At 43.9% G+C, this 21,946-nt stretch overlaps 1 protein-coding gene across 3 annotated transcripts in view; it reads left to right on the top strand.

Moving 5' to 3' along the window:
• Positions 1-21,946, top strand: part of L3MBTL4 (L3MBTL histone methyl-lysine binding protein 4) — a 311,741-nt gene that overhangs the window by 132,535 nt on the left and 157,260 nt on the right. For all 3 annotated transcript variants that reach the window (XM_082353571.1, XM_082353570.1, XM_082353572.1), the window contains one exon: positions 4,306-4,420. In XM_082353571.1, the coding sequence (XP_082209697.1) occupies positions 4,306-4,420 (115 nt within the window). The remainder of the gene's footprint in view (positions 1-4,305; positions 4,421-21,946) is intronic.

Genomic DNA, 21,946 nt, shown 5'->3' with positions numbered 1-21,946 from the left:
GGTTGTTTCCAGCTTTTGGCTGTTCTGAATGAAACCGCAAGGAACACTTGTTCACACGGCTTTGTATTTTCATCTGTTTTGGGTGGAATTTCCAGGCATCGCAGGGTAGGCACTTACTTAGATTTACAATTTAACGTTAGTAAACCATTTCCTAAAGTGATTGTACAATTTTACCGCCCCACTGACATTGTATGAATGTTCTGGGAGCTCCACAGCCTTGCCAGTAATTGGTGTTGTCAGTCATTTAATTTGTGGTGTGTAATAGCTGGTCATTTTGGTTTCTCTTATGAATAAGGATGTTGAGGATTTTTTAATCTGCTTATTGACCATTCATGAACCTTCTTTTTTTCCAAGAAGCTTCAAGTCTTTTACCCATTATTTATTGGGTTGTTAATTCTTTTCTACGGTAAATGTATTACAAATGCCTATGGCTTAGTTTTCCTTTTTATTAATGATGATTTTGAAGAACTTAAGTTTTTTATTATGATGACAATTGAATTTATCAGCTTATTCATTTATGAATAGTGCTGTTTTTATGTTAAGAAATTCTTGACTATATTACTATTATAAAGATTTTATCTTAAGTTTCTTCCTGAGTTTGATAGTTTTAGCTTTTATGTTTAGGTCTATAATCCATTTCAGACTAATTTGTACGTGGGATGTGAGGTAGTTGTCAGCGGGTTCATTTTGTTTTCACTCGTGGATATCCAGTGGGTCTAGTACCATTTGTTGAAAAGACTGGCCTTTCCTTATTGAATGCCCTTGTTGTGCTTGTTGAAGAGCAATTGACTGTATATATATGTCAATGTATGTACACTATTCTGTTCCAAAAATATATTTGTCTATCCTTATGCCAGAACAACACTGTCTTAAGACTGTGGCGTTACAGTAAGTGTAGAGCTCAGATAGAATGGATTTTCCTACTTTGTTCATTTTTTTTCCCAAAATTGTTGTTCCACCTGGTAATATTTACATTCAGGCTGAAATATTTCCTGCAGTATTTCTTGTAGTGCAAATCCGTAGGTAATTACTTTTTCAGTTTTTTCAGTAAAATAAAATTCCTTTATTTTACTCCTTTTTGAAGGATATTTTTATCAAATTTAAAATCTTAGGTTGACAGTTTTTTTCCTCTCAGTGCTTTGACTGTGTCATTTCATTGTCTCCATGCCTCTGCTGTCTCCGATGAGAGGTTGGCTGACACTCCTGTCATGGTTCCTCTGTATGTAATTTGTTGTGCTTCTCTGACTGCTTTCAAGATTTTTTCCTTTGTCTTTCATTGTCAGTAGTTTGACTATGATTTGCCTAGTTTTTTTTTTTTTCCTTTCTATTTATTTTGCTTGGGTTTTGCTGTTCTTCTTAAGCTTATAAATTGGCATTTGGGGACAAAATAGGGAGATTTTTTTACATTATTCTTTCAACTTTTGTCTTGTTTGGCCATTATTTATGCTTCATGTTCACCTCTCCTTCTGGACCCCAAATACCGATACATGTATGTTAGACCAGTTGATATTATCTCATAAGTACTTGGCCTCTTTTCATTTTTAAAAATCTTTATTGTGTATACTTGAGATTAATAATTTCTATGAATCTGTTTTCATGTTCACTCACCTTTTTATCCTGCCACCTACAGTCTGTTAAGCCCATCCAGAAACTTTTTTATTTTGCTTTTCAGTTGTAGAATTTCCATTTGTTTCTCTTTTACAGTTTTCATTTGACTGCCCAGATTCCCTATCTGTTCCCTCATCAAGACCATTTTTCCTTTAAACCCTTGAACCTATTTTGATAGCTAAAGTCCCAACAACAAATAGATATTGTCTGCTAGTTACAACATCTGGGTCAACTCAGGGTCTCCTTCTATTGACTGCTTTTAAAAAAAAAAATGAGTATGGCTCACATTCACCTGATTATTTGCATGTCTAATAAATTTTTATTGTACGTTGGACATATGAATGATACAGTGTACAGAGTTGGGAGTATTTGTCTTCCTTTAAAAAGGGTAGTTTGTTTTATCAGACAGTTAATTACTGGTAGTTTCTTAATCTTGTTGAGGCTTAATTTTAGCCTTTTTTAGGGCTGGTCTAGAGTAGCTGTTATGTAGGACATGGTTCTGACTCCGACACTGTGGACTTTTTGGTGTCTCAGTCAAATTCTCATGGTATTATTGAGCTCTCTCCACTCTGGTCTCTCTACTCTCCCAGTGATGTGTGTCCTCTAGTGTCTTTGTCTCACTCTCAGCTCTGTATCAGCTGCTCTCTGCTTGGCTTCACCAAGCCTCACCTTGCACATGTGCAGTCCAGCCCTTGGCCAAGGTCCTGTGAGCAGCCCACCTAGACTTCTGGGGTCCCCTTCTTGGAGCTCTGTCCTCTCCAGTCTTTGTCCTCCAATTTCCAGCTGCTTCCTCAGCTCTGAACTGTAATCTTTGTCTCCTCAGCACAGCCCAACTCCTTTTTTATGTTTCTCCTCCCTGTGCTGCTGGGAGGAAATGGTCTCCAGGCTGACATTCGGGGCTCATCTTGGTGCACTTAGGGATCACATTTCTGTGCTGCCTGTTGTCCAGTGTCTGAAATCACCACTTCATATATTTTGTCCAGTTTTATAGTTGTTACTCTGTCATGTGCAGAAGCCTCAGTGTGGTAGAAGTATTGTTTTGAACGTTGTTCCTAAGATTACTGGTTCTCAAACTTAAGCTTGCATCAGATGCATCTGGAGGACTTGTTTACACAGAGACCCTGAGGCCCCATCCTTTAGTGTTTCTCATTCAGTAGGATTGGATTGGGGCCCGACAATTTGCGTTGTCCGGGTGATAACTGATGCTGCTGGTCTGGGAACCACACTTTGAGAACCACTTACTTGGAAAGATGGATCTTAAGAAAAAAATGTTGGGATTTTATTTGGCACTTACTCCATACAATTTTACCTTTCTTTTGCGGGGGAGGGGGGCGGGTAATAATACTTACATCTCAGTTTATTATAACGCTATACATCTTGCTCTTTTCATTCAAAGTATGAATTAATGAGGAATTTTTTATTTGCACTGAGAAGGATAGATTCTCCATTTAATTGATAGAAACAGAAAATACATGAGAGAATAAGTAAAGTTATTTAACAATGAAATACTACCATTCTTTTTTTTTTTTTGCCCTCACAAATAAATTTGATTCTTTCAAGTTACGAAACTTGTAGAACATGGAGTGTGATAAGTTTCAGAAATAATTGCTTTTTGTTTCAGAAATTGGGTTTTATTTAAATTATTCTCAGACTTGTTTGTATATATGTGAAGTGTGTGTGTGTGTGTGTGTGTGTGTGTGTGTTTTGTAGGTGAGATGTGAAACAGTGATAACCAGTAGGCTTGCTGGACCAGGCTCTACCTTGTCGTGTCCTCAGGTTTCCTGACAACTTACACTTCATCCTTTAATAGCTGTTAAGATAGCTCTTAATCCTTCTACCTTAGCAGCACATATTATCTGCTTTCTTTGCCTCTTTTGGTTCAATGGCCCCATCTCTCATTTGTCAGGATTTTGACATTTATTGCTTCCTTGTACTCTACTTACTCTACTCCATATATTTCCTGTCAGTGTAAGGTTTATACTGGTGTCAGATGGTGACTCTCATTGTTGAGGATGCTGACATTGTTCTTGCAGTGGCTGCAGAACAGGAAGTGTTCTCTCAACAACATCATAGAATATCTTAGATGGGAAAACGGATTCGTCCTATCCTTTCAAATTCTAATTAATCCTTGACAGATTTTTTACTTTTATTTTTATTTATTTATTTTTATAAATTTATTTATTTATTTTTGGCTGTGTTGGGTCCTCGTTGCTGCACGCGGGCTTTCTCTAGTTGCAGCAAGCGGGGCCTACTCTTTGTTGTGGTGTGCAGGCCTCTCATTGCAGTGGCTTCTCTTGTTGTGGAGCACAGGCTCTAGGCACATGGGCTTCAGTAGTTGTGGCCCGTGGGCTCAGTAGTTGTGGTGCACAGGCTTAGTTGCTCCACGGCATGTGGGATCTTCCTGGACCAGGGATCGAACCCGCGTCCCCTGCATTGGCAGGTGGATTCTTAACCACTGTGCCACCAGGGAAGTCCCGACAGATTTTTTAATGTAACAACTTTTTAAATTTTTTGGAAAAATTGGTACAACAGCCTTTGGTGGTTAGATTAGAAAGCTGTTTCATAGCACAGTTTCAATATTGTTTCAGCTGTAATGTGAGATTACAACAATTTTCATCTCAATTTTAGAGATATGTTCTCTAATATTTTGACACAGGCATAGTGATATACTGATTACTAAGTTCTCATTTCCAACAGGTCCATTTTGATGGCTGGGACCACAAATATGACTACTGGATGGATACAGACAGCCCTGACATTCACCCAATTGGATGGTGTGACGTCACAGGTCATCCCCTGGAAGTGCCGCATTGTGAGTATCTTGCTCTTTGTGTTGTTGCTTTTTAAATACTTAGCCTGGAGCCTATCTTAATGCTGTTTATTTCATGTCATTATAAGTATTTTAAAGCTCGATATCACATAGGTGAATTGATTAATCAGCACTATAGCTACACTGAAAGCCAGTTATTCACAATTAAGCCTCAAAAGGCATGCTCTACATAAATGAAGAGTTATCAACATTAAGGAATTATTTTGATAATGTTGTCTGGCAGAATCTTTGTTTTCCACATTTTAGTTTGGAAAACTGAGCCAGGTCTAAATCCATCTAATTTTGGCCTTTGCTTTTAGCTGAAGTACTTTTTGTTTTCTTAAACATCTTATCTTAATTGATTTTGTTTTATAGAGCAGGTTTCAGAAAGTTTTAGAAGAACAGAAGTATTTTAAATTTCAGCAATTAAAAAAATTTTAGTTGTAAAAATTGGAAAAAAGACAACCTTCTGTTATATCGGTATCTTCATTATTTCTGCCTTTCTAGGTACTTAAAGTTAAGGAGGTAATTAACCATTCTAAATTCTAATAAACCTCCAACCAAAATATTTTATTCTTTCATCTGCAGGATTCCTCTGATCAGATTAGGCTGACATGACTAATAACTAGCTTCAGACATTTTGCGAGCCCTCTCCATCCTTATGTTTGCTTTGTTCCCCCACTGCTTCTGTTGTCCTTCCTTTGGTTTCTTGGGGTGAAGGTAGCCTTCTATCCTGTTAATGAAGATGAACCAGCCCAGTGATGCTTGAACCTTAGATCTAAAAGGATTAACTGCGTCTTTGAAAGAATTCCTTAACTTCTTTTAGAAATAAGGAGAATTACTGACTTAATAACTTGACAAACATTTTGACATTGTGCTAGATTCTTCAAAAGCTACACATGGATGAGGTGCAGGTCCTCATGTAACTTGCAGTGCATTAGCAAGTGCAGGGTCTGCATACAGAGAATGTAAAACAGGGAGAACAAGGTCAGTTCCACGGAGGGGGAAAGGGTTAGCATATTTGCTTTGTACTTTTTACTGAGCCCACTTTCTGTTCTCCCTGATCTTGCATCCCATCTTGCCAGGGAGGTGTCTCTCGGTTGATGTGAACCACCCCCCACCAACCAGCACGCACATTCTGTCCCTCATCCCAGTAAGCTTCTCAAGTAGGGATTTCAAGGGAGGTGGGCCCGGATCAGCGTTTCAGGTACAGAGACAGCTGCCTTCACTCCGCCTCACCCATTGCCTGGTCCTTGGTCAGGCTGCCTACCTGGCTTCTCTACCCAAATGTCTCAGAAGCTTCGCAAAGTCTGTGGATCGAACCTCAGCTCCATCCCAAGCCAAAAGCTTGTCTTTCTACCGAGGTTGCTACTTGATTCCAAAGTTGCTGCTTCCCATGCAGTCATTCTAGACTCTGCTCCCTCCCTACCCCTCCCTCACCCCAACATACAGCCAGTCATCAGGTCTTGATGGTTCTCTTTCTTAATTTCTCAGAACCCATCTCTGACCCCTTCTTCCCCTTCCCAGTACCATTGCATTTGACTTCTCATCATAGGTACAAATGGTTTGCAGGATATGGTCTGCAATTTGCTAGTTAGTGAGTCACACTGATCCTCCCAATCTAAAATTTCAGGCTCTAGAGGCAGGATTGCCTAGTGGTTGAGCGTGTGAAATCTGGAGTCAGAATGCTGAGATGTGAATCTCAGTATCACTGCTTTGCTTAGCTGTGTGATCTGTGCCTGTTTCCTCATCTAGAAAATGGAGGTGATATTAGTGTGTCAGTCTCATAATCTGTAATGATGAAATGAGATAAATTCGTGCATAACACCTCAAAAACTGCCTGGCCCACAGGATGTGCTCAATTAGTGTTAGCTGCTCTCAGAAAATGATGTAACATTCTATAGATTTTCATTTTTACCTAAAACTATGTGAATTATTAAGGATTACAAAATTCGAAATTGTGCTTAAATGAATAGGTGACTAGAGTTTTCCAAATATTTAAATTTAGTTTTCTCTTAAGTTAGGCTTTCATGTATTCCTGGCAATATTATAAGACTCCTGTTTTGAGTATGTGCACTTGAGTAATTGGAATCCCTATTATTTGGGGGAATTGGATGTCTTCAGTTGGTCATGATATTGTATTACTGCTGTGCTTGCTTTTTGGTTATAAATGTGTTTGTTTGGATTAATTATTATTAATACAGTTTATTATAGGTTACTTGTGTAACCCTATTTTTTGTAATTATTCATATCTGCATCATTAGTCTTATTAATTTTTAAGTACCTAGACTTTAAGACATGTTCATAGTGTGGTTCAATATATATCATCCATGGCCCCATCGTTAAAGCAAAAATACACACATACACACACACAATCCTACTGCAGTATGTATTTGCCTACTTACTTATCACAGAATCTTTTTCACTGGAAAGTAAAGACAAATGGTTTGTCTAGGTCCTCCAGCAAAACAAAATTTGACGGTCTAGCATTGATGTTGCAACAGCTTCCTAACTATCTTGTCTCGTTTCTTTGCTGTAATAGTCTGTGTAAAACCCAAATCTAACCTCTTAGCAGTATCTTTAGACTTGAGACTCCTTCACATGTACCAGGCCTGTTGCAGTCTGTCCTCTGCTCACCTCGTGCCTTACCCTTCCACCGTTTTCCACCAAGAACAGAATTACTTCCTTTATGCTAAACAGAATTACTCATAGTGCCTTGAACGTTGGCCTCATAAGATTCTGAAGACAATACGTCAACTATACTCTGCTCTCTTAACTTTGTTTACAGAAAGTCACACCCTGCAGTCGGTGTCAGATGCCTGCGTGGTGAGGAGCTGGCAGGAGCACTTGCTCCGCAGTGCGGACCACGTGTAGCCTCTTCACTCCTGTCCCGTCTCTTGTGGGTGTATTTGTACAAACAGCCACGTCAAATCATCTTTTACTGCCCATGCTATTTTAAGTCAAAGCTTTGATCTTATTTACTCATACAATTCAAACCAAATTTGTATGTCCAATATCTTTGATAATCAGATCAAAGTAATTATTGGGTTGGCCAAAAAGTTCGTTTGGGTTTTTCTTAACATCTTACTAAAAATCTGAACCAACTTTTCGGCCAACCCAATACATTTTGTAAGTAGATCTATAAAACCACACAGAGCATTTTATCACATGTGAACAGATAAAGTCATCTTACCAACATTAATTTTAAGGTATTTTCAGATATTTTAACTTTCAGACGTTGTTTGTACTCTGTTGTTTTACTTCTGTGATATTTATGTGATTCAACAATTGCCTTCAGTGCTTTATTATATATAATATGACAGCTTTATTAATCAAACATTGCAAAGACTACTAAACGTTTAGGGCTTGGAAAAAGGTTTAATTTTTATTTTAACTTATTTAATTTTGGCTGCATTGGGTCGTCGCTGCTCTACGCAGTCTCCCTCCAGTTGCTCACTCCCTGCCACGGTGCGCGTGCCTCTCACCGCGGCGGCCTCGCCCGTTGCGGAGCATAGGCTTCAGGTGCACAGGCTTCAGCAGTTGTGGCACGCAGGCTCAGTAGTTGTGGCTCGTGGGCTCTAGAGCGCAGTCTCCGTAGTTGTGACGCACAGGCTTAGTCGCTCCGCGGCATGTAGGATCTTCCCGGACCAGGGCTCGAACCCATGTCCCCTGCATTGGCAGGTGGATTCTTAACCACTGCGCCACGAGGGAAGTCCCTGGAAAAAGGCTTAGCGATCATGCAATCTACCCTATCATTTTGTGGAGGCAGAACCTGACTTGAGCTTTACCTGTTTTATTGATTTACTCTAGTGAATTTTCACAAAAGATAGCACAGCAGGTTGTCTACAGGGGGTGTTCTGTGAAAACAAGAGCAATCAAAGAAAGTATGAGGTAGACAGTTCTTTTTTTTTTTTTTTAAGATTTATTGATTGATTGATTGATTGATTGCTATGTTGGGTCTTCGTTTCTGTGCTAGGGCTTTCTCCAGTTGTGGCAAGCGGGGGCCACTCTTCATCGCGGTGCGCGGGCCTCTCACTATCGTGGCCTCTCTTGTTGCGGAGCACAAGAGGCTCCAGACGCGCAGGCTCAGTAGTTGTGGCTCACGGGCCTAGTTGCTCCGCGGCATGGGGGATCTCCCCAGACCAGGGCTCGAACCCGTGTCTCCTGCATTAGCAGCCAGATTCTCAACCACTGCACCACCAGGGAAGCCCCGAGGTAGACAGTTTTTAAATCGATTCTTCTCATCCATTTTTCTTTATGAATATTTTCCTTTGACCCTTTTTCAGCAGATTTGTAGCTCAGAATTATGATAAATGCCTTAGAAACAAAGGAATCAAGTATATAAAAATATAATAGATGAGTTTTTTCTTTCTTCAGCGACCTCCCAATTTATGTCTGAGGGATGTGCAGTTTAGAAGGGGATGAAATAGAGTAAAATCGCATAGCTGCCTATGGACGAGCAACACTAGGTGTAGATAGCTAATGTGCTTTTGAAGACAGAGCAGAATGACACAGGGCTAGTCTACCGAGGCTTTTAGAATGGTGTTGACCTGGATTCAGAAGAGCACAGGGGACTTGGGCCAGTGGAGGGAGAGCCGTGGCTCTAAAGATGGAAATGCCACAAGTAACAAGCACAATTAGAATTTGTTGGGTTCTCATGCACATTTTATTAGACTTAATTAAAAGTTTGTTTTTCTAAATGAGTTTGTATCTATTTCTAATGTCATTCAATCAACATATTTATACTCACTGCAGAAACTGAGCCAAGATGTAGTACATGCTGTATAGCCCCATACTTCTGTAGAAATGTTTGTGCAGTGTATTTTGGCCAAGATCATGATATTTAATAATTCATAATATTCAATCACAAAGGACAAATGTGAGTTCTTGAAAAGGTAACTGTGAAAAGCCTCTTGAGAGTGAAACTTGAATGTCCCCATTCAGCTGGGAAGAGTGCCAGCTTGTAGGATCAGTTGACGATGACTTCCTCTTAGCCTCTGTTACCAGCCAGGTGCTAACCGGCACTTCACCTTGTGTCCACTGCCGGATTGAGATCTCCTTTTCTTAGGCCACGTGGGCACAATTTTCCTGTTTTATCGGACATATAATCCTGCATGGTGGACTTTTTCTACAAGTAGAATCAAAATTAAATACTTAAGATTTAGCACTAAGGTGTCAGGATCTTTCTGTTGTGCTTTGCATTCCCTGAATGTCCTTAAAAAGATACAAAAATATCAGAACCAAAAGCCCAACTTCAGGCAGCTACAGCATTGCCTTTTGGCAGTCTTTTTAGTCATAGCGTTTGGAAACTGTAATCCCGGTCACGTTCAATGCTAAATTTGTTTAAATAAAACTCATTTCTTTTATTATATTATTAATCATTTACCCACAAATCCACCAGGCAATGGAATGCCCGATGTTTTTTGCTTTGGAAATTAACCGAGCTTGAGAAGCAAGATGATAGACTTCAGAGTTAGAAAAACTTGGGTTTACATTTCCATTCTGCTCTGACTGCCTGTGCCTTTGGGCGAGTTACTTCACCTCTGGGACTCGCAGGCTTGGGAGATGAAATGCCTTGACCACCGTAATGCCTGCTGCTGGTTGTCTGGGCTCAGTGACCCCACACGAAGGAGTGGGGCCGGGTGAAGAGCGCAGGCACATTTGCTTCCTAGGCCGCCGTTTCTCTTCATTGATCCAGAAAATTGGGAGTTGACTTTACTTCCTAAAACTTAAACAACCAGTATGGTTCTTTGTTATAATTGCACTGTCCGTAAAGGGGCTGCTGATCTCTGAGCGAATTTGGAATGACGTGTAGGACAGTTGGAAAAATTTAGAATGACTGACTTAGACTTAAGAAAAGCAGGCCCCATAAGCCCCATGAAACTAAGACTGAAAGGACGTTGCCGTTCTTTAAAATAAAAATCTGAATATGTTTTGCACTCAGTTCCAATGTGCGTGTGGGTTTTTCACCCACACCGAGCAATTCTCCGACACCAGCCGGGTGTCCCACAGTTCAGCTCAAGTCTAACACTGTTTACTGGAGGTTAGGGCTCAGTCCTACATGCCTGCCCCCCCATCCCCATCCCCAGTTCACACACCAGTCACAAGTCCAGGTGGTCACCTGTGCTTCCGGGGGACTGGCTGTAGATCGGGAGGTTCCCACCACCCTCTTCTTAGGTTTGATTTGCTAGAGCGGCTCACAGAACTCAGAGGAACAGTTTACCCACTAGGTCACTGGTTCATCATAAAAGTGTCTAACTCAGGAACAGCCTGTGGAAGAGATGTGCAGGGTGAGGTCTGGGGGAGGGGTCGGAGCTCCGCTGCCCTCCCCAGGCCCCACTCTCCCCCAGTCTCCAGGGTTTCGCCAACCTGGCCATCCTTTGGGGTTTTTGTGGAGGCTTCATTACGGAGGCACGACTGATTAAATCATTGGCCATTGGTGACTGAACTTGACTTCCAGCTCCTCTCCCCTCCCTGGGGTCGGGGCTCGGGGGGTTGGACTGCTGGAAGTCTGGAAGTTACAAACCTCTGATGATTGGTTCTCCTGGCCACCGGCCCCCATCCTTCCATGCTTTCCAAAAGTCACCTCATTACCGTTCACAGAAGACACAGGAAATTCCAAGGATTTCAGGAGCTCTGTGCCAGGACAGGCATGAAGACTAAGTATATACTTCTTATTATAACTCACAATAGCAGTCGTAAATGTACACCACTAGAGACATGGAAGTTATTCTCACCATCGTTCAGTAAGTAGCTTTCTGGTTGTTTGACGAGACGCATGTCAGCAGCTCTCCTCTGCACCTTCCCCGGTCTGTCGGCACAGCTTACAGCTCCTTCACCCCCAGTGTGGGCCGTGGCCCTGTCCTCTGTCCTCCGGTCTGCTCCTGCCTCTCTCCTTAGTCTACAGGGGTGGTTTCTTGGCCTCTGGGTGGGCTCTGCGTTCCTTGTGCCCAGGGTTTATGCCGCAGCATTTGGGCAGAAGGTGAAGTTCTTTGCAGTCCAGGGTCAACTCCTCTCCAAAGCTTTGTCTCATGTCCTCAGGGAGGTGCATTGTCTCTGCATCCTCATCATCCCGCAGGATTTTGTCCTCTGTTCTGTTGTGTTAGAGTGACATTTTTCTTGCCACTCTCCTGCCCTGGAGTCCTCACCTGGGGGCCCTCACCTGGAGGCCCCTGGAAGCTCCCGCCAGGGTTTTTGCTCTTGTCCCTGCTCGCTGTCAACTGAAAAAATAACGCACAACATGAGAGTTGTGAGTTAGGTTTTATTTGGGGCAAAATGGGGACTATAGCCCAGAAGACAGCATTTCAGATAGCTCTGAGAAACTGTTCCAAAGATGTAGGGGGAAGGTCGGTATAGATGTGATTTTGGTGAAGGGGGAAGCGTGCAACCAAGCACATATTTTTTGCAGAAGGTTACTGCTAGTGACAAGGAGCAGACGTCACCATGAAGGATTTTAGTGCTTTTCTAGACACAAGGAGATACAAGAATTGGGCTCATAAAATCGGCTCCTGAAAATATCTAACTATCTGAAGACCTGTTGTGCCAGTTTTTCCCGAAGCACAGAGTTCACCCTGAACTCGTTTCAGGGGGTGTTGAAGGTCAGCAGCTGCAGCGGCTCATGGTTGAATCCTCGTCGAGGTAGATGGCAGCTGCCGGTTTGTAGCTGGCATCGCCTGGCCCTGGCACTGCCCGCAGCACACCAGCTGTGTGTCTCCGCTTGAGCCACTGCTGTTCCTTGGCTTGCAGCTGGGTGCCACCGCATGCTACCTCCTGCGGCTCGCTCAGGTGTCCCCTCGCAGACAAGCCCCCTGCACCCTTTGGCCCCAGAGCCGCCTCTGTTTCTCGGCACAGTCACTGCGCACCGACTGGTGTGATGTGCTTCTGCGCCTCTGTGCCCTCCGTCCCGCTTTCTAGAATAGCTCTCCTGGGCAGGCAGGTCCCCATCGCAGGCTCACCCCGCCGCCACGAGCAGGCAGGCTCGGGCTGCAGACACAGGCTGAGGGGGGAACGGTGGCTCCCGGAGACCACAGGTTCTGTGGGGCAGGCTCTTTGTATCACTCACCTCTGCTGCTCCGACTGTTCACAGCTCTTGCAGGTGGTGGGTGTGTGTCAGAAAAATGCCTGTGACGGGGCCAGAGTCAAGTGTGCTAATCGGCCACCTGGCCTGGCCCTCTGACCCTAGCTGACCTCCCCCCGCCACCCCACCCCGTGGACCAGGATGGCTCGGCCCCATCCGCCGTGCACAGTGGGCCGCTGAATATTTGACCCATCTGTTTGTCATTTTCCTGACTTCCTACACTTTATAAATGTCATTTGTCTATACTTATTTCACCCCCCTGCCCCTTCAGGCCTTGTTTTAAACACTCTTTTAGAAATCAGAGTTAAACAGAAGGAAATATTCGATTGCATGGAAATGTTTTGTTCATATTTTAAAGTAGTAATAGAAATAATAAAATAGAAATATGACAGGTCCCAGTGCCTCTAATAAAGTAGATATAGCTGGAGACAAAAGAATCATCGTTTAAATTAAATGCAGATTTGGACGCGCCACGTGGTAACCAATAGACGTTTCTCACCAGCGTAAGTATAAAGTGTTTTTTTCTGAAATGACAAAGTACCGATGTGCCATGACAGGAGCGGTGGGGATGTGGGTGACACAGGGCCACCAGCCCTCCCGGGAGAGCATCTCCCGGCAGGTGACCCTCCCAGCAGACTGGGCTGGCCTCTGTGCTGGCGCCGTGAATGCCCCGTCCCAGCTTGAGAGGAACAAACCGCCCTCTCAGCAAGGGTACAGGACCCAGCAGGTGTAGGAGAGAGGATTTGATTCTTATTCTCAGAAAGTTCCAGCCAACTAGAAAAAGCGCTTTATCCTTGGGAGGCACCAACGATGCAGAGGTAGAACATAAACCTGCCAGAATCCTCTGAGCTCGTCAAGCCCCCAGCCATCATTCAGGGCCTGGAGACGCAGTGGTTTGCCCACCTTGTTAGAGACAAAGGTGGGCCTCTGGCCCTGGTCGGAATGTTCCTCCTGACTTGGCTGAATCCACAGCGTGTACCTTTATAATCAGGTCAGGCTCCCCTCCCGTCACCCCTCTTCAGATGGGAGGAGGGGTGACCCAGCCGGTGTGAGGTTCCAGCCATGGAGAGGCCTCCGGCAGCGCTGAGCCTGGGTTTCCAGAAACGGACAGCACCCTCTGTTTTGCAACATCGGCAACGTCGCAGGAGGCATGATGGGAAGTGGGGGGCAAAACATAGAAACAGGTGACATTGCATCCCAGCCTTATGCCTGGAGAGTCTGCAGTCAGAGTACGTTGCTCGTGAAAATCAGCAGCTCGCAGGGTGTGCAGCTGCTTCTAGGGAAAAGGCTGGATGAGCCTCACTGCTCCATAAAGAGGAATCCTTCTTGGGCCTGGGGGCCCCCCCCCGGGTTCATGCCCCAAGATACTGCCCCCAAGTTGTGTGGTCTGGCTGTTTTCTCTAGTCCTCAACTCTCTCTTCACGTGGCTTTTGTATCCTGACCCCAGGCCTCTGCTTACCCTCCAGCCCTTTCAGAGACCCCGAGCCTCCTCACTAAGGCACAGATGAACTTCTGGGTCCCTTGCGATCCCACACAGGCTGTGCTGAAGCAGAAGGACAGCCTTGGGCTCATTAACTTGGCCACTGGCCGCTGCTACACCATCACCTTCTGCCACGGGGGATCTTTTCCTAGTGATGCACAGCCACTCCTTAGTATACCAAAGGAGGCAGATAGCTGGCCCTCACCCAGCCTTGTCTGGGGGCTCCCTGTTCATAAATAAATGCCCACTTCAGCATTTATTCAGCCTGAGGAGGGGGTGGGATGAGACCAGAGGGGGAAATGCAGGAAGAGAGAGAGAACGTGAGGTGAACACACACACCTCTGACCTCCTTGTCTTCCTTTCACCTCCCTCTGCTCCACTCACTCCTTTCTTCCCACTTCTTAAATGCAAATTCTTTCCACCCCAGGGCCTTTGCATATGCCATCTTCTCTGTCCGGAACGGTCCATCTGCTCTTGTAAGATATGACTCTTTCCCACCCTTTAGAGTTCATCTCGAATGATCCTGTCTGAGCAAGGCCTCCCGTGGCCACGTTACATCACTGTGATTTTCCATCTCACCGCTCCCTTTGCTCTTCTGTGCATATCACAATACGTAATTACTCTAATTGTCTGTTTCCATGCTTTCTGTCACTAGTCCCCATGAGACTGTCAGCTTCATGAGTGGAGTGTCTGTCAGCATTTCCCCAGTGTCTGGCTTCCAATAAATATTTATCTGTTTATCCACTTCTCTCTCTAAGAGTTGGTTAATCACTTATGCCAAAACAACAAGCATCTCAAGAGACCAGCCTGGGCTCTCGCCTGCAACCTTTATGGAGTGAGGTCTTGAGTAGTAGCTATGCAATTAGTCTGTTCAGGCCCTAGTAGGGGACATGTGGGCCAAACATCCCCCACAGCTAACAAAAGAATCTTTCATGAATAGGAAGTCGACAGGCAGAAAAAGGAGATTTCCTAGCTGGCTTCCATGTCTAAATAATCTTGTCATCGTTCTTTCTTTAGCTTCTGCTTGATTTATGTTTGGAAGTAATTATGATGCTTGATTACAAAATAAACAAAACATTATTATGAAGTTAAAGTGTATATTAATAGTAGTACAAACTACTATAAGAATATCTATAACCTTTATAACTTATATTAAGGACCTTGAGAACATTGCTAATTTATTTAACTGTTAAACATTAAGCATAACAGAACATAACTTGATAGAAGATATAGCTCATTGTTATTCCATTTAGTTCATTACCTAGCAGATGTATAAATACGACAGAATGAATTATAAATACCATACCATATGGCCTGGCACATTGTTTATCCTGATAAGTGAGATAAATGACTTACATCTACATTAAGGAATAAATGATTAATAAAGCCCTCTTTGGGACCTTTGGGATTAGAAACATTTGGGACCCAATTTCGAATTGGGAATTAGAAAAAGTTTTATTCTGTCAGAGATGGAAATTCACTTAGATTATAAAATAGGAGTTAATGCAATTATAGTCCAGACATGGAATGATAAATATGATGATGGATAGATGTCTTTCCAAGGAAAAATGGAAGATTGTTAACTTAGCCAGGTAACAGCACATTTCCAATTTCATTCTGTTTTAAGGAGAATTTCATAAGGAATCTTTAGTACTCGTTCTTCCAAAATACAGCAAGCAAGTAATCAGTAGTTTTAAGAGTCCCTAAGTACTCATTGACTTGATAGACAATTAGAGCATATTGTGTTAAAAAAAAAAAAAAGCTATTTTAGAAGTCCCTAATTACAGATTTACATGATGGACTTATCAGGGAAAAATAATACCTTTCAGAATGTACTTACAGTCTTAATGATATTACTGTTTTAAATGTTGCTTGTTGAAGTGCTCGTCCTGTATACTCTGCCTTCTGGAGGGCTGAGGGCAGGATTCACTCACTTTGTTCTAAAGCTTGGTCTCTGGTTCCCTGTGCAGGTTACCTGCTCCCCGTAGCCACACGCGGTTCACAGCCGAGGTGTCCTGTGACCAGGTGGTCTCAGTTGTCCATTGCAGATGCTGGTAGATGGTGTCTGAACAAGGTATATCTCTGGGCAAAGTCACTGGCACTGAAAACAAATGCACACTGACTCCTAAAAGTCATGGAATAACCCAGTGGTTTGGCAGTGGGTGAAACCGGTCCTTACCCTGTTCCAGTTTATGAGTCACATCTGGCCAGGTTTGTGGATGTCAGCCCATGGATGTCCACCTTTCAGGATTTCTCTGACAGAGTTGTCACCCTCTTCAGAAGACCATCATGCCTTCAAGAAAAGGGGACAAGATGCAATTATTATACTCCTATTCCTTTGGCCCCCTACAGGGCCTGATTGATGGGCTCCTTGGGTGATTGACTGCCTGCCTGGGAATACGACTTGAGAGGGAAGGTTTTCCCTTCTTAGGGGGTAGTGTTTCTGTTGTCACTGCATGAAGGTTTACTTGGTATCACCAGTATACTGAGCACTGTGCCAGGACTTGGAAAGTCCTTTGGGACATAGTTGTGCACTGGTGACCAGGATGGCGAAGCTTGGAGGGAGAGCTGGCTCTGTGACCCGGCACCTCTGGGAGCCTTGGTGGAGGTCATGCAGGGCACTGCAGCGCTAGCTGGGCACCGGGATGCCGTGTGAGGAGGCAGAAATTCCTCCTCCAGAGATGCTTTCTCCTGTCCGCACCTACTTCTTCTCTCACACTTAGGGCTTGGAGGCAGGTGAGGGCAACTCCACAGTTGCTTTAAAGACAAGCTTAGTGCTGTTAGCGTCTTGGAGATGTTTCATTTGTCTTTCCTCGTATTAGAAAGATTAAAAAATACTTGTCCATTTTATTTTATAAGTAGATATATCTGTAAAGGACTCCATGGAATGATGATAGAATCAAATATTTTTCATGTAAAATAAACACTATATATTTGCATTATAAAAGAAGCCGTATGGAGATTATGGGTTTTGTTTTCCATTTCACTCTTCATGTTAAGCAACCAAGAATCAAGAAGTTGAAAATTTATACACAAACCTAAAATGGAATGAATACTGCAAATGACAAACTTACAGAATTGAAAATATACAGAATTATTGGGTAACTAAGAGCCTTTGGCTTATGCATTACTTTTCATCCATGCTTTGATACTCATTTTAAGCCAGAAAGTAAAGATTAGAATTGTTTTCCTTGGCAAAAGAGCGAGTTTCACTTCACATGAGATCACTGTGATTATCAGAGAGGGCAGAACACCGGCCACTTCTTGGGCTAACAGCTCTCCGTGCCTGCACACGCGGCAGCCCGACCACAGACCTTTCCTCCATGCCCTGCTCCCGGGACCCACGTGTCCGGGAGCTCCTTGAGCCGAGGCTGCAGGCGCACAGTCAGAGCTGCCAAGGCCAGGCCAGCGGCCTGCTGTCCTCTCCTGCGTCTCACCAGCCCTAGAGCATTCTTCAGAATGCTCCTAATTTGACTGGCTTCATTCCTTCACGGACGTTGTCTCTCTGCACCATTATTTCTGTCTGCACCACACAGTTGAAGGCACTGGGCAGGAGGACACAGCTGCTGATAGCCTGCCACTTGTCCTTCTGCAGTCCTGACCCTCTCCTTCAGGACACGATGCCCTGGAATCATCCTGCGTTCTCCTTATTGCTGGTTTACTTGGCTGTTGTCCTGGACGTGAAAAGCCTTTATGTCCTGAGGAATTGTAGAGCTGAGTAAAAGAAACGTGGTTTTGCAAGTTTCTGTTCTTCAGTGTGCGTTGTGTTTTCCAGATTGGCAAGAACACCCTCCCTCATTTTCTCTGAAGTCATCGTCCTCTTTTTCACGTCAGTGGACCTGTTTTGTCACGAAAATCATCAGAATGGGAGGGGACTTTTTTAATATAATTCCTCTGACCAAATTGTATGCAATGCCAGGCGTCCAGGGAAAATTTAGCAACACAGTGGAGTCACTTCTTCTTCTAGGGGTAGCTTCTAAATTCAGCAAGTGAGGCAAAAAAAGTGTTCAGTCACAGTTACTAACGGGTGTGTTTGTGTAAGGCCAGCACGGGGGTTACCCTTCCATCAGCCAGCTAGACAGTCGGCAGGGTCGGGGAGGTGAGTGGTGGGTGTGAGGTGAGGGTCCTCTTGTGTGAAGACGGTACCACATTGTGGACACGCAGGCCATCATGAGCTGGGGCGTCTGCTCCCATTCTGAGGAGCACAGGGCGGGGGGCTGAGGAGAGAAGTGGGGTCTCTGACTCCCAGCTCGTGCTCCTTCCCACATCCACCCGCGGTGGCCTGGTGGGATCGCCCAGAGTTCATTCTGTTCATTTCAGGTGTGTGATGACTTTGACATACGTGGCTACTCCTGCTGTCTTTTAAAGCTAAGGATGGTTGATTAAGAAGGATTGTGTGTATAAACATATAAAAGTTGAGATTATAGCAGTTACTTATGGGGCAGTGTAGCAGAGGGAAAGAGCACAGATCTGCAAGCCAGGAGCCTTAAATTCTTGTCCGAACCGCCAGAATATGAGTTACGATCTAGCACAAATGATTTAAATTTCTAACCCTTTATTTCCTTCCTTGCAAAAATAACCAGATGGACTCGGTCAGTGGTTCCCAACTCGGTCAGTGGTTCCCAATTCCACTCGGTCAGTGGAATTCTGACTTTGTGGGACCTGCAGATTTATACATTTGAACACCTTTGTGCCCCTTCCTCCGTCCTCCGGTGGACTCCCCGGCTCTTGGGATCCTGCCGTGTCCATGGTCTCTGACCAGGTGTTCAGAGCGGACCGAAAGGGCAGTGAGGGTCCGTGCTCCGGGGACACTCGCCCAGCCAGGGGCAAGTCAGACTCGGGGTGGTCGGAGCCTGCGACAGGCGCCTTCTCTGAACGGAGGCCTTTGTGTCTGTTATTTGCTCTTTCCGTCCGGCAGCGCGTGGAGGCCCAGCCGATGGGGGCCCCTCCGTGGAGCTCCCCTCCCAGGGGCAGCTCTCACACACCCAGGAAGGGCTGTCGTCTCTCAGGTCTGAAATCCAGCCTGATTCAGAGCCACTGTGATGTGGGCCTGGGTCTTGGGGGGAAGGTGAGCTGCCTCCCGTTTCATCGGAACATCTGTTACAGACACGACGGAGGAGGGAGGCTTCCTTCCCCTTAGACACGTGGCAGTTCTGACAACGCTATTCTCAAGTCATTCAACGTGGGAACTTCATTAACTGTCAGTTTAGGGTTAGAGTAGGAACCGTGGGGAGAAATGTGATTATTAATAAATACTTAAAAGCGTTTCTCAAGCGACTCCCAGCATTTTCCATTAAGAATGTCCAAAAGCTCCGTGGTGAGGAAAGTTCTTAGTATGGGCACATGAGGCCAAGGCCAATTTGAGGAGGGACTGTGGACGCCGTGGTACCTGCTTTAGGTGTAATCTGCAGGTTATTGGGACGGTGTTCTAATCACCCCACTTTGGAGTCTTGAGTTATAGAGTGTGTTTAATTCTTCTAAATAACTTTTATATTTATACATGTTTGGTTATGAGAACAGACGACGTGTCTGTCAGCAACTAATCAGTTTGATTTTTTAGTCAGCAAATTATGTGTGACACTTTCAGTGAAAATGGAACTTATTAACTGATTTCCTCTTTTAGTAAAAGGGCAGAAAATCAGTTCAAGGATTGGGAAAGCCCAAAAACAAGTCATAAGCAACCGTGATTTACTTACAGTTTCAGGCCTGTCCGTTATCTCCCTTCATATGAATAAGGAAAATCCTGGGAATAAGGACAGCCTTGTGGCTTCTGTTTATTTAGAATCTTGTTGCACAAGGCATAGTGGGGGGAGAGGGGGGAAGAGAGAGAAGTAGAAACCAAGAAATGAAATAGAGAGTGGGAGAGAGAATCAGAGGAGAGGAGGGGGTGGACTTGAAGCATTTTCACTTGGATTAGGTGGGAGTAATCCATTTACATAAACCAAGCACCACTTTTGTCATTTAAAAAAAAAAAGCGGTTTTCATATGAAAGATCAGCTAAATTAAGAGTTTCAGAAAGTAAGAAAGTAGTCTTGGTTTTTTATATTATCTTTGAGAGAGAATTTGTATAAAAGTTAAGGTCTAGAAGACAAGTGCATCTGCTTTGATTTCTTTCTTAAAAATAATGAAAAATATGAAATAGGACCGTCTAGTGAAATAGTATTTGTATTGGATGCTTTTCGATGCTGTATTACCCTTCAGTTCCTCACAGTACGGTTATCAGTTATTGAAAGAAGTAGGTTTAATTCAATTTACTTCAGTTACGTGTAAACCAATTTCTCTGTGTGCCTGTGTCTCTACGACTCTTCTGCTTCTAAAATTCTGTGCTTCTGTGTGATCTCTGTGGACCCCTCCCAGTTTCCCCTTCCGTAAATCAAGGGTGTCACTTTCCTGAGTTTTTGAAAGGTTAAAAATGGGTTACAAGGCAGGTTGGCATTTTATGAAGGCCTGTGCTATTCAGTAATGAAAAAAAGAGCCTAGTCTTGTGTTTTTAAATAGTTGTGGTATAAATAGATGGTACAAATTCTTTACTTTAGAATGTTTGAAGGAGAGGTGTATGGGATCAAACGTGTATTTCTCCCTTCTGTCCTTGATGTCATTACATATGTCAGGTGCCATGTGTCACGTACCACCACTCACACTTCCTCCCAGCCCTGTACCCTCCTCACGATGGCTCAGGCCAGTGCACGGCCAGGTCTAAGGTGCTTCATCTGGTCCCTTGGGCCAACTCGCCCCGTTTTCCAGCAAAGCCCTGGTCTCCCTGGTCCTGTGCCCGCACGTAGACAGGAGACCTTCCCTGCCCAGGATCCTTGTGTAGTTTACCAGCTGCACACTGTGCCATTCGGTCTCTCATTTAAATAACTCTACATGTGATAAGTGCATTTTATTATATTTTGCTAAGAAAATCTTTGCCAGCTACTCTGCTATCTCCTTTTAAATATGGAGCAAAGCCCCATGTGACACGTTTCACTTTTCACCATGGCTGCTCAGAAGCTCTCTCGGGTCTGCTCTGTCCACGCTGCTGTCTCTTCTTACCCCAGGGCACTCTGTGAGGTGGAACCAGTGTGATTACTGTGATGTCCACTGGTCTTTCCCGACTCTACCTCCTTCTAAATGTTTTCCTGCCTTAGGTAGGTGGTTAGTTTACCCTCTTCTACTAATACTGCCCTTGTTATACCTTAAAGGTTTTTTAGATCAGCTGATATTTACATTTTTAGAATCCTTTTAAAACGTTATTTTACTGCATTCCCATTTCAGAAAATTATGGTTCTATTTCATTTATATATCATGAAATCTGACAGCCTGAAACCTAGTACAGGCAACCATGGTGTTTGGTTACATTATTTTCTTCTTCTTTTTGAGAAACTCATTATTATAGGACAATGGGTGTTTATTGTCCCTAATTTCATTAGGAGATGGAGAATAGGTATGATTAACCTATAATTTCAGTTTGAAAGATATGCTTATTATTTGCATCCTCCAACATTTGGGGTAATTATTTCATTAAATCTTTTTAGCAAACTATGATATAAATTTCCCGGGGGGTGGGGTGGGGAAAAAAACAAAACAAAACAGGATACTAACCTAAAAGTTTCCCATCCACAATAAAGATAGCGGAAGCTTAATTACTTGGAGTGAGAACATGTGCATATTTTAACAGTTTGCTTTATTTTTAAATTTTTAGTCCTAGATTTAATCCTGTTGCTCTCCTTGCCCTTAATCTCAGCTGATGATCTCACTGCCTGTTTGACTGAGAAAATAAAAGCTCGCGGTGGAGAAGCTGGTCCTCCCGTCCCCACGCGCTGCCTTCCTTCCCCGGAGGCCGGCCATGCTCGGGCCTCGCTGGCCGTGACTCAAGGACCTTTCCCCACAACTACACCCTCTCCTTCTGCATTGTCGGGTTCCTTCTACGGAAACATTCCCATCATCACTCGAACAGAAACAGTAAGGAAAACACCTTCTTGACCGCAAC

The sequence above is a fragment of the Balaenoptera borealis genome (genome assembly GCF_965194805.1).
Source record: "Balaenoptera borealis genome assembly, chromosome: 14".
In the NCBI taxonomy this organism is placed as follows: domain Eukaryota; kingdom Metazoa; phylum Chordata; class Mammalia; order Artiodactyla; family Balaenopteridae; genus Balaenoptera; species Balaenoptera borealis.
This window is presented reverse-complemented; position numbering and strand designations above follow the sequence as displayed.